General features: G+C 44.3%; 1 protein-coding gene across 14 annotated transcripts in view; it reads left to right on the top strand.

Moving 5' to 3' along the window:
* Positions 1-11,345, top strand: part of SORBS3 (sorbin and SH3 domain containing 3) — an 87,434-nt gene extending 76,089 nt beyond the window's left edge. For 13 of the 14 annotated variants that reach the window (XM_056571049.1, XM_056571050.1, XM_056571053.1 and 10 more), the window contains exons 13-16: positions 8,145-8,324; positions 9,995-10,080; positions 10,905-11,011; positions 11,099-11,345. In XM_056571049.1, coding sequence (XP_056427024.1) covers positions 8,145-8,324; positions 9,995-10,080; positions 10,905-11,011; positions 11,099-11,169 — 444 coding nt within the window. In that variant the 3' untranslated portion in view covers positions 11,170-11,345. The remainder of the gene's footprint in view (positions 1-8,144; positions 8,325-9,994; positions 10,081-10,904; positions 11,012-11,098) is intronic. The other variant, XM_056571060.1, reaches the window with a different exon arrangement.
* Positions 11,346-13,591: the final 2,246 nt, after the last annotated feature.

The following is a 13,591-nucleotide window of genomic DNA, read 5'->3' as shown; positions in this document are numbered from 1 at the left end:
GAGGGGGCGCCGTGTGTGATACCGTAGGGATAATAAAAGTCAGAGATAGCGAAGTAGCGGGGCCTGCAAGGCCCCTAGGTAGTGGCTGCTCACCTTGCGGCAAGTAAAAAACTTGCATATCAACCGCGATTGGGGTTATAGAAGAAAGCTGGAACCGCTGCTAAGCCTCAGGTTGCAGGAGAGGTAGAAGCGTTTTCTGGGAGAAGACCAATAGCAGTACAGCAAAATAACCTTAGGGTCACGCTGCTGGTTCCAATGGTGGAGATAGCAAACCGTAGCCAAAGATGTAGGTAATATGAAACACTGGACAATTTATTTAAAAGTGCATAAAGAAACAATAAAAGATTACGCGTTTCGGGGGAGTTTCCCCCTGGTTACTGATCTGATGAAGGGGGAGACTCCCCCGAAACGCGTAATCTTCCTGTTTTATTGTTTTTTATGCACTTTTAAATAAACTGTCCAGCGTTTTTGTATTACCTACATCTCTGGCTACGATTTGTTATCTCCACCATTGGAACCAGCAGCGCCACCCTAAGGTTATTTTGATGTTTGCAGGTAGGCCTGTGGCATCTTCATGGGGTCCTTCAGGACTGCAACATTGATTGTATGACATTTAATCTGTGAGGGTCCACATCACTAAAATAAGTGCTGTACCCTGTTCATTGTTACTTAGGTGCAGCAGTTCATCCCAAAAATATGGAGGTTTGACCCCCACAGATTAAAGGAGAACTCCAGACAAAACTTACTTATCCACTATCCAAAGGATAGGGGATAAGGAGCTGATCCTGGTGGGGTCCAACTGCTGGGACCCCCCCACTATCTCTGGAACGGGACCCCAGCTGTCAGTGAGGAGCGTGTGCAGTAGAGGGCATTCGCTCCATTCATTTCTATGGGAGCGCCGGAGATGTGCTGTACTCTGGTCTCTCCGCCACTCCCATAGAAATGAATGGAGCGAGTACCGTCTGCAGCACGTGCTCCTCACTGAGGGCCGGCTCCCGGACTGAAGAGCGTGGGGGTCCCAGCAGTCAGACCCCCCCCACAATCAGCTACTTATCCCCTATCCTGTGGATAGTGGATAAGTAAGTTTTGGCTGGAGTTCTCCTTTAACTAAAACAGAAGTCCCCACCCCAGTCCTCAAAGCCCACCTACAGTGCAGGGTTGGAATGGAGTAACTGGAAAAAAAAACAAAAAAAAAACTGAATGTTGGTGGGCCTTGTGGACTGGGCTGGGGACCACTGACTGGCCTGTAAGATAAGCTTCAGTGTTATACTTCCACAGAAACAATTCAAAAAATAAAATTGAACTCAATTGTGAAAGCATCCCACACATATTTGTTTTACAGGCGTAATTGTTACGGCCAATATAAAATTAAGCGTTCACTTTTTTTTATTTTTTTTGGCTCTTCATCTGCCAAAATATGATAGTATATTGGTACATATTTCAACACGTAATTTGGCAAGTATTTTGGCCCATGTATGGTTTGGGCGTGCTGATTCCCAGTAAAAACATGATCGTCTCCTTTTCTTATTGCTTTTCTAAAAATACAGTGGTCCCTCAACATACAATGGTAATCCGTTCCAAACGGACCATCGTTTGTTGAAACCATCGTATGTTGAGGGATCTGTGCAATGTAAAGTATAGGACAGTGGTCTACAACCTGCGGACCTCCAGATGTTGCAAAACTACAACACCCAGCATGCCCGGACAGCTAACAATTCCTGTATTTGCCATACTAAAGGGCCAATGTGTTTCTAACTTTCATCCTTCTCTTTGCCAACTCAGGGTTACAATCATTGCATCCATCTTGGAGCAGCATTGTAATAATAATTATATTATACTTATTTTAGTGCAGAACAAAATAAATCCTCTAGGTCTTTATTAAGAATTTAGTTCAGTTTCTGCAGCTGGACCCTTTATATGTATTTAAAGGGGTACTCCGCTGCTCAGCGTTTGGAACAAAATGTTCCGAATGCTTAGAGCCTGGCGCCGGGAGCTCGGTGATGTCATAGCCCGCCCTCTCATGATGTCACGCCCCGCCCCCTCAATGCAAGTCTATGGGACGGCTCTCTGCTGACATCTCTGTCCATTTTAGGAACTGTCCAGAGCAGCGTATTTTTGCTATGGGGATTTTCTCCTACTCTGCTGACATCTCTGTCCATTTTAAGAACTGTCCAGAGAGCACTGTGCTCATGATTCAGCAGAGAGCTCTGTGTTTCAAAAAGAAAAGAACTTCCTCTGTAGAATTCGGCAGCTAATAAGTACTGGGAGGATTAAGATTTTTTAATAGAAGTCATTTACAAATCTGTTTAACTTTCTGGCACCAGTTGATTTAAAAAAATAAAATAAAAAAAGTTTTCCACCGAAGTACTCCTTTAAAAGAACACAAAGTGTGGTTGTGTGAATCTTTCAGTAGTGCAGCCTCAGGCTTTTGGCCTCTAACTTGAAGCAATGATATTTCAGCATAGCAGTAAGATATTTAAAATCTGTTTTCACATTCTAAATACAGAGTAATGGTCTTTCTGTGTTCTTTTCCTTCTGCCGAGGCCTGTGTGATCCTGCATATTCTGAACTACCACTTTGTAGTGATTTTTATGAACTTTCTATGCAGTTGCCTCATCATATAATGCAGGTTTCTATAGGATCTGTATTTTTGTGAGTTTCGCTCCCAGTTTCTGTCACGGTGGGGAGTGCCTTTACTATTATAGGTGACAGCGGTGATGTACTTAGATGAGAGAGACATTTGTTATCTAACGTGAAACTCCTGTGTATACGGAGTCTCATGGTAATCTGAACATTGCACTTAAGATAACATTATAGATACCAGGCAGTTCTATCAATCTTATAATGTCATGCCATAACCTTCACAGAGTTTTTCACTTTTTAGTCCATTCCCAATAAGGGTGCATGCACACCACGTTTTTGTTATACAGTTCCCGTATACGGTTTCAAGTTAAAAACCGTACAGAACTGTATAGAAAACTGTATGCATTGATTTAACCCCTTAAGGACGCAGCCCTTTTTCACCTTAAGGACTGAGCCCTTTTTCGCAATTCTGACCACCGTCACTTTACAAATTAATAACGCGAAAACGCTTTTACCGAATATTCTGATTCTGAGAGTTTTTTCGTGACATATTCTACTTTATTTTGGTGGTAAATTTTCGGCGTTAATTGCATCCTTTTTTGGTGAAAAATCCCCAAATTTCATGAAAATTTGGTAAATTTTGCATTTTTCTAACTTTGAAGCTCTCTGCTTGTAAGGAAAATGGATATTCACAATTAATTTAATTTTTCTTCACAAATACAATATGTCCACTTTATGTTGGCATCATAAAATGGACATACTTTTGCTTTTTGAAAAAATTAGAGGGCTTTAAAGTAGAGCAGCAATTTTCAAAAATGTCATGAAAATTGCTAAATCTGAAGGGGCAGATATTACAGAACTACAACTCCCAGCATGCCTGGGCAGTCTAGGCATGCTGAGAGTTGTAGTTTGGCAACATATGTAACAGTGGTCCCCAAACTGTGACCCTCCAGATGTTGCAAAACTACAACTCCCAGCATGCCCAGACAGCCTTTGGCTGTCTGGGCATGCTGGGAGTTGCAGTTTGGCCCCCCTAGTGGTTGCCACAGTAAAGATCGATTTACTTTCACTTTCAATCCCCCCCCCCCCCCCCCCCCCCCCCGTCGAAGATCCCAGGTCCCCAGGCTCCAGCGAAGATCCCAGGTCCCCAGGCATCTTCTCCTGCAGGTACGGCCTCCATCTTCTTCCCAGAGCCCCTCGACATCCAGGGGCGGGCAGAACGGGGGTCCCCTGTCCTGCGCTGCCATTGGTCAGAACTCAGTTCTGACTAATGCCAGGGGATAGGAAGAGATCGCAGCTTTGCGACCTCACTCCTATCCTTTAGGCTGATCGGGGCTGTTGCTGACAGCTCCGATCAGCCCTACTTTCCAGGTGATCGGGTCACCAGAGACCCGATTAGCCCGGAATTGGAGAAAATCGCATGTCTGAATTGACATTTTCTCCGATCGCCGACATGGTGGGGTCTCAGGACCCCCCTTGGCGATGTGCCAGGGTGCCTGCTGAATGATTTCAGCAGGCATTCGGCTCCGGTCCCCAACCGGCTAGTGGTGGGGACCGGATTTCCCACGGGCGTATGGATACGCCCTCGGTCCTTAAGGACTCGGAATGCAGGGCGTATCCATACGCCCTGTGTCCTGAAGAGGTTAACATTGCAAACCGTATGTCAAACGCATCATCCGGTTGGGCTGGGTTCACATCACGTTTTTGCCATACTGTTTTCAATCAGTTTTTCTAAAGAAAACCGTATGGGGAAAAAAACGGATGGAACAGTATGGGAAAAAGTAAACCGTATGTGTTTTTAAACTGTATACTGTTTTATAAAAGTGCATATAGTTCCGTCCGTTTTTATTTTTTTTTTTAAAACATAAGTTTTTGAAAATGTTGTCCATTTTTAATGAGAAGGGTCTTGGGTGGGGACTTTAGGATACAAATGTGCATGTGCAAAGTAAAAACCGTATACGGTTTCGCGTATGGAACCGTATACATGTGCGTTTCGTATTGACGTCCATGTTTTAAAAAAAAAAAAAACATACGCGGTTGCAGTGTGGTTTTTGAACCGGAGTCAAAACCGTGGTTGACCACGTTTTTGTCTCCGGTTTAAAAACCGTGCTGCAACCGCATAGGTTTTTTTTTTTTTTTTAAATTAAACTGTATACGTTTTTTTTTAACATGGGAGTTAATGGGAACCGTACAGAACTGTATGTGCGTACGGTTCCATCAGGTTTTCACCATACGTTTTTTGACTTTGCACAGTTTTTTTTCTTGGAATTTCAATCAAACAAGTGAAACTTTATTCAAAATGGAGTGAAAAGTTAAAAACGTATACGTTTTTTTCTTAAAAAACGGATGCAACCGGACATCATTTTTCAAATCGTATACGGCTTTCAACCGTATATGGGTTAAAATTTGTACACACTTTTTGATACAGTTTAGTCAGGTTTTGAGGAATCCATTTTTCATCAAAAACCTGATACAGGAACTGTATTGCAAAAACGTGGTGTGCAGGCACCCTAATACAGCAGGATTTACCTTATCCCTCCACGCCCCTGTAAAGCCTGTTTTATATGAAGCCTTCCATACATGTTGTGACTACACTAGAGAATTTGGGTGATCTGGACCTAACGGGTCATGACTTGCAGCAGCCAGTCCCACCAGTGTTGCTATGATCTGCCTGAAATAGGAATGCTTTGGATTAATGCATGTGTTTCCCAACCAATGTGCCTCCAGCTGTTGCAAAACTACAACTCCCAGCATGTTGGGAGTTATAGTTTTGCAACAGCTGAAGGCACCCTGGTTAAAGGGGTACTCCCGTGGAAAACTTTTATTTTTATTAATTAACTGGTGCCAGAAAGTTAAACAGATTTGTAAATTACTTCTATTAAAAAAAATCTTAATCCTTCCAGTACATTTTAGGGGCTGTATACTACAGAGGAAATGCTTTTCTTTTCGGATTTCTCTTCTGTCACGACCACAGTGCTCTCTGCTGACCTCTGCTGTCCATTTTAGGAACTGTCCAGAGCAGCATGAGGTCAGCAGAGAGCACTGTGGTCGTGACAGAAGAGACATCCAAAAAGAAAAGCATTTCCTCCCCTAAAAAGTACTGGAAGGATTAAGATTTTTTTTAATTTTTTTTTATAGAATTCATTTACAAATCTGTTTAACTTTATTGCACCAGTTGATTTAATAAATGTTTTTTTTTTTTTCCACAGGAGTACCCCTTTAAGAGACACTGTTCTAAGGGTATCCGTACACTAGTTACAACTATCTCCTCTAATCCTCCCATAGACATGAATGCTCGCCTGAGCCTTCTTGAATGGAAAGAGTGAGGATCAGTCGCTGCCAGACTCCTCTGGCTGATGGTTATCTCGCTGAAGTAAAAAAAAAAAAAAAAAAAAATAATAATAATAATAAAAAACTTAGGTTTTTGTAATGAAACACACCCATTCCTCCTCTCCCCCGAAATGATTATTCAGGGAAGAGTTGGGAGGTCCCAATACACATTACATGGCCCACAAAAATCAGCAGCTTTTCCTGGCACATTTGGGGAGATTTATCGAATTTGATAGTTATAGGACATCTGCAGCGAACAAAACTCATCCCCTATTCACAAGATAAGGGATAAGTTTCTGATTGCGGGAGTTTCGACCGCTGGGACCCCCGCGATCTCCCGAACGGGACTCCTGCATTGCCGCGCTGTGCGCCGGCTAATGTGCGTAGCGTCACCCTCACTGACATTGACAGTACGCCCCGTCCACGCCCCAAGAGATACATGGAGGAGGCGTGTCGGCCGCAACGTCATGCTGAAGCCTACACGCCTCCTGCACGGGAAAGCCGCGGCAGATCTCGGGGGTCCCAGTGGTCAGACCCCCCCACCGCGATCAGACACTTATCCCCTATACTGTGGATAGGGGATGAGTTTTTTCGCTGCATATTTCCTTTATACCCTATGGATAGGGGATAACTTTCTAAAATAGCAATACCCCCATAATCCTTCCTGACAGTAGCACGAAGTCAGGGGCGAAACTGTGTAGCTTCAGGACCCCTATGCCAAATCTGCAACATTTATAATAATGGTCTCTTATGGGGCAGAGGTGCCTTGCGGCCCCCTTAGGCACCAGGGCTCAGTGCTACTGCTACCTCTGCACCCCTATAGTTACGCCCCTGCATGAAGTAGTGACAGGCTGTGTGGTGTCCGGCATAATTGTGAACTGCAGGCTCTCCTGCCTATGATCAGATTATTCCCTATTAAAGTGTATAGGAAGGAAGATGTCAATCTGCAACCAGTGGGCTTTCACGTCACTGCATAACACAGCAGAGTTACGATTCAAGACTTCTGGAAAAAAGCCACAATGGTTGTCACCCAGCTTGCTCAGAAACAGATATAAATAAGAAACATCTGGGTAAACTAACATTTCTGGGGATTTTTATTATTTCAGGGTAAAATGCTCTAATATTGTTTTTATAAAAAAAAAAAAATGCATGTAAATGGTGTGTTCATATAGGGGGAGATTTGTCAAAACCTGTGTAGAGGAAGAGTAGTGCAGTTGCCCATAGCAACCAATCAGATCGCTTCTTTCCTTTTTAAAGAGGCCTGTGAAAAATGAAAGAAGCGATCTGATTGGTTGCTATGGGCAACTGCACCACTCTTCCTCTACACGGGTTTTGATAAATCTCTCCCATAGTTCTTATTAAAAATAAACTACTATATTCAGTATACAGCCTGCTCACTTATCTCCATGGTAACAGACTACAAACAAACCCCGCGTAGTCTGATGCTGCAGTCATGCTTTGCTCTTTTCCAGTTCATTCCAGCTGATTACTTACCTACAGAGAGTCAGTTACCCACAATAAGTGTAGGGTCACACATAGCGTATACACAGCGCATTTCACGCTGCGCAAAATCTGCTGCACAATGGGAAAGACGCTGCGTTTTCTTCTATGAGCAGACACAGGGCTACACGGCGGCAGCCCCCCTATGTGTGCGGGTCCAGAGCACCAACGTCACTGTGACACATGGGTCCACCTCCAAACCTCACTGCTCACACAGGCCTGTGTTTCTGCTCATAGGAAAATACTATAGTCACTATGCAGCAGATTTCACGCAGCGTAGTGTGACCCAGTTATTAAAAACTGATTTCTTCTCCACAGGATAAGGGATAAGTGTCTTATTTTGGGGAGGGGGGGGTCTAAGCACTGATTGTCCGTTCAGCCAATAACCTACTGAGGCGGGCCCCGTTACAGCCGTTCTGATTGACTGAGTACCCGGTCACTGCCAAGACAAATGTGTTTCGGAATTTGCGTGGCATAGCTTTCAGTGGGGAGAGACAAGGCCCATTTTGGAGCTCCTTAGGGGCCCCAGTGGTCAGAACCCCCACGATCAGATGCTGATCCCCTATTCTGCACATAGGGGATACATTTTTAATAACTGGAACATATTGCTTTGTACTTTTTGCTATTTTAACTTGTTTTTGAGCATGAAGCATGTATATTGTAAGATGTACGATGACTTAGTATGTGTATGTCCATGTGCCGGTGTGTCATTGTCACTGTCTCTGCCTCAGGGCCAGCGTGTTCTTATTATTCGAAGGGTTGGTGGCAATTGGTTTGAAGGGCGAGTTGAAGGCACCAGACGACTTGGCCTGTTTCCTGCAAGTTATGTGCAGGTCACAGACGGTGTTGTACAGGCCAGGAAGGTGGACACCATAACAAAGCAAGCACCAAATACTAACTCTGTAGAGCAGGTCAGTACTAACAATGTGTATTATGGCTTGTTGCTATATACCTATCGATCACTGGTGATTTTTATTCCACCTATTGAAAACCAACACAACCTAACAGTACAACACTGAGTCTGCTAAAATGGTCATTTTTTCTCTGTCATTGTTCTGTATGATCATATTTTCCAAAGTTTCAGATGACCAAAAAGGATTTTATGGATTCATTTGATGAAAGGTCAACTTTGCCTTGCTGGTCCATGTGTTTTGTGCCTCATAATCTACGCCATGAGACTACATGGTCTATGCCCAGACTCCATTCTACATTGTCTTGCTGAATTGTTCTTCAGTAGCTATTCTGTCCTGTGAATCTGTCCCACATGTTGTGTTTAGTTTTCTTTATATATCCTGTGCTTTGAGTCTACTCTACAAACTCTGTCTCCTCACTTTACATGCATTTTCCCTTGACTTTGTTCTACATGCTTTGTCCCCTGACTCTTCTCTACATGGACTCTCTCCTTACTCTGCTGTACATGCGCTGTCCCCTGACTCCTCTCTACATGCGCTGTCCCCTGACTCCTCTCTACATGCGCTGTCCCCTGACTCCTCTCTACATGCGCTGTCCCCTGACTCTTCTCTACATGTGCTGTCCCCTGACTCTTCTCTACATGCGCTGTCCCCTGACTCTTCTCTACATGCGCTGTCCCCTGACTCCTCTCTACATGCGCTGTCCCCTGACTCCTCTCTACATGCGCTGTCCCCTGACTCTTCTCTACATGTGCTGTCCCCTGACTCTTCTCTACATGCGCTGTCCCCTGACTCTTCTCTACATGCGCTGTCCCCTGACTCTTCTCTACATGCGCTGTCCCCTGACTCTTCTCTACATGCGCTGTCCCCTGACTCTTCTCTACATGGACTCTCTCCTCACTCTGCTGTACATGCGCTGTCCCTGACTCCTCTCTACATGTGCTGTCCCCTGACTCTTCTCTACATGCGCTGTCCCCTGACTCTTCTCTACATGCGCTGTCCCCTGACTCTTCTCTACATGCGCTGTCCCCTGACTCTTCTCTACATGCGCTGTCCCCTGACTCTTCTCTACATGGACTCTCTCCTTACTCTGCTGTACATGTGCTGTTCCCTGACTCTTCTCTACATGCGCTGTCCCCTGACTCTTCTCTACATTCGCAGTCCCCTGACTCTGTCCCCTGACTCTTCTCTACATGCGCTGTCCCCTGACTCTGCTAAACATGCATGGTCACCAGACTGTTCTTTATGGAGATTTATCAAAACCTGTCCAGAGGAAAAGTTGCCCAGTTGCCCATAGCAACCAATCAGATCGCTTCTTTCATTTTTAGCAAGGCCTCTGCAAAATGAAAGAAGCAACCTGATTGGTTGCTATGGGCAACTGGGCAACTTTTCCTCTGGACAGCTTTTGATAAATCTCCCCCTACATGTTTTGATCCTTGACTTTTCTTCACATGCGCCGTCCCTTAATTCTTCTTTACATGCTCTGTCTCCTTCCTTTACTCAACATCCTTTGTTCCTTGACCTGCTCCCAGATTTTAGTTTGCTTCATACATTGCTCCCACAGAATCCTAATAATCTGATGTATTATATTATCCTATGTTGTATGGACTCTCTATTTCCTATATATTATCATTTTTAGTCCAAAGTCTTTATATTTACCTTATTTGCAGGTCTCTAGCACTCTAACGCTTAAAGAAAGACCATGTACTGTAAAGGCCCCTGCATTCAACCGGCTTCAGGACCTGCAAGGGACCATGTAAGTTCTATAAAACACAACTGTAATGGTCCCCTTAAGTCTTGTATGACAATGTGAATGGTACCTACCCTTTATTTTCTTTACATTAGTGTACTTGTTTCCAAAGATGTAGGGTGCAACATCTGGACCCTGGTGAGTAAAGGGGCCCCATGAGCTGACATTATTATTATAAATGGCACATGGATAGTTTATTGATATTGCACCAGGACTCAACAGGTTCAAGATGCACCTTGAATTTCCCCTCTCTCTCCTTTCTTTAAAGTTGCTAAAATCGTAACAACCATTTGCTGCAACCAGATTTGTTGTAACTTCTTATCCCCCACAGTAAAAGGGATGAATATATACACTCTGTGTATATATATATGCTCTGGGGTGACTTATTGAGTCCTTAATGCAGTCAGTAGGCTGAGCGCTTGTGTACATCAGCTGGTGTATTGGTGGTGCTCACGCTAATAAAGGTAGAGAAAAAGGATATATCCAAGAAGATAGAAAAGTAAGACACGGATCACTCACCACAATTCCAATGCTGTGTACTTTATTCAAAAGCGTAGACGGTGGCCGTACGGAAAAGGCAGGGCAGTAGGTGTTGTGGAGCCCCGTCCGGGGCTCCACAACATCTACTGCCCTGCCTTTTCCATCCGTCCATGTACGGCCACCGTCTACGCTTTTGAATAAAGTACACAGCATTGGAATTTTGATGAGTGATCTGCTTCTTACTTTTCTATCTTCTTGGGTAAAAGGGATGAAGTTTTGCCAAACCAAATGATGTGGCAAGAAGAAGAATCAAGTTTGGTTTCTCTATTTTATGTTCTTCTTACTTACAGGTACCGAGTGTTATTCAATTACTCCCCGAAAGACACAGATGAGCTGCAGCTGAACGCTGGGGACATAGTGACGGTGACACAGCGATGTGACGATGGATGGTATGTCGGTAAGTAACCCTGTGCTGTAGGTTATACAGTGTGGTAGTGGGTGTCTCTTCTGTATGATAAATGCCATACCGCTCTGTGTCTTACAGGTGTCTGCTGGAGAACACAAAAGTTTGGAACCTTCCCTGGAAATTTTGTCACCCCATATGAAACCTCATAGACTGCACCCATAAACATGGCAGCGCCAAACACTCAGCTCGACTACAGAGACCATTATTATTTGTATGGGATTAATGAACAGATCAAGTGATCATCACCAGATGACTGACGTCTCCACATGCCATTCTTCTATATCCGAGCCAAGATTTATCTATCAATAAACCTGATTCATGTCTTGCCTGTAGCCTATGCTTCCTGATCTACTAGAGTCTACAGTCTTGTTTTATATCTGACATCTGATATGTAAATAAGAGAGTATGTAATCTCCTGCCCGTCTTCATTCCTTCTTAAGACGACAACATTTTTCACTGCCAAGGTTGGTGACTATGATCTCCATCAATTTCAAATACATATATACTATAATATCTGGAAATTTTCTCAACACACAAATTTATATTATTTCCCTGAATCCTAAAACTGATAGATAGTAGGTACTGCTTAGGATACACAGTGAGACTCCCACCAAAGGAGTTTAACACCGGTTGTCCAGATTAGGAAACTCATTTTGGTATAGGGAATTAAAAGGAAGATGCGGTCCCCGCCTCTCAATCTTTCTGGCAAGAATGGCTATAAAAAGCGTATCCTGCCCTGGAAGACCTATTGTGCATTGCACAGGCATCCCACTAATTTGAATGAGAGCTGTGTAATGCTTACATTCACCTGTGGTGGCGCTGCATGTTTAATGAGCACTTAGTACCAAATTTTGCTATAGATTACAACTGATCCCTGAGGGTCTTAGCTGGGGATGGAGGGATGGAATTTGTGATCAGCATATTATAGTCTATCAAGTAGGACTGAAGAAGGACACGCTTAGTTAAATGTGTCCATACATATGCAGTAAAGCCAGGACTTGTGGCACGTAAAACCAGCATAAGGCTCTGTTTACACTGTGTGTTTTAGTTACATTCTTTGTTCTAAATGGTGAACATTTAGGAGATACATGTGTAATGTCCCAGTACAGAACATAGTTCTGTACTACACTTAGGCCCTGTCAGGTTGAGTCCCTCAGTGTCCTAGGGGCTCTCCTGCCGTGTCTCCCCCATAATGAAGTTAGAGTTACTATGTCCAGCCAGTACAAGGTTATGTATTATGTGTATATACAGTATAAAGGACCTTTGGAGGACCAATGTAATTGTCTAAAGGACCTTTGGAGTTATCACATGTTATCACATGTTACCCAGAGAGAACCAGTTAAACACATGACCTGCAGCTTGACCTATGGGCTTCTGACTCAGCCCCCTTTATAAGAGGGGTGGCCATTACAATCACTCTCTTACTCCAGACCTTTGCTGAGGCACAGCCCCAAGCACAGACACCTCAGATCCAACATCCAGTACACCTGGAGGCCACAAGCCTGCATATGTCAGTAAGTCCAGCTATCTATGTCTACTGCCTCTACCTACAACCAAGTAAAGTTACCAGTCAAGTCAATTATAGTCGGAGTGGCTGCATAGAAGACTGATCCAAAAGTATTGCAACCCCAAGCAAGCTGCAGGGCCCTTTCCGTGTCACTGGCTGACTCTCTGGGATTCTGGCCTAGCTGTAAAGACTATAACAACTGTCTGAATTCAGTAAAGCTACCGTTAACACTTACCTGGTCTTGGACTATTATTGCCCTGCCTAACCTTGGGATAGCGGTGCTACCATTCGAGTGGTTACCGGAAAAAACCCTCTGGCGTCACGAACATTAGGGGTTACTAACATCTTGCCCCTGGGGTTAATACCATCTGCCCCATCCACCTACACTCTTCATGCCCCGCGGTCACCCCACATCTCGGGGTCACCACACATGGGAGTTTGCCAACAAAAACAGCAAACACATGTTAAAAACAAAAATGCACAGTGGGAACCCCCCCCCCCCCCCCCTTTATATGATGTTAAAGTATTTTTAAGACCACACCTGTTTCAGCCACTCAAGCACAGCCGGCACTTCAGGACGCATTGTTATTATTCTCTTGTGGACCTGATGAAGGCACATGTGAGTGCTGAAACGCGTTGTCCTTTAAAAACATTTCAATAAATTGTCCTGTGCAACCGTGGCGTTTTGAGTCCGTCCTTTGACAGCAGGAGCGCTCGACACAATTCCCCATCTTTATCTACCCATTCTCCGTCTATCATTCCGTACCCTAAGGGACACAGATAGGGGAGATAGAGCTGCACACTGCATCCACTAATCTCTACCCACACCTCCCAACAGTGTTGGGCTTACACTATTGCATCCCCTCAGCAGGTCGGTACAGCACATTAGGGGAGGTGGTGGGTCCCCTACCCCCCCCCTTTTTCCCCCCACAAACAGCATATGAGAGAGCGCCCCGTTGTTTTTTCTCTCTTCTGTCTTCTACCTGTTATGGAGTAATGTAATTGGCTAGGGTTACACGGCACTATTTGGATGTATGTGAATTGCAGTAAAATTGGGCCAGACA

Source organism: Hyla sarda, chromosome 4 (assembly GCF_029499605.1).
Source record: "Hyla sarda isolate aHylSar1 chromosome 4, aHylSar1.hap1, whole genome shotgun sequence".
NCBI lineage: Eukaryota > Metazoa > Chordata > Amphibia > Anura > Hylidae > Hyla > Hyla sarda.
Note: the sequence above shows the minus strand (reverse complement) of the source record. Positions and strands in the feature narration are given on the sequence as shown.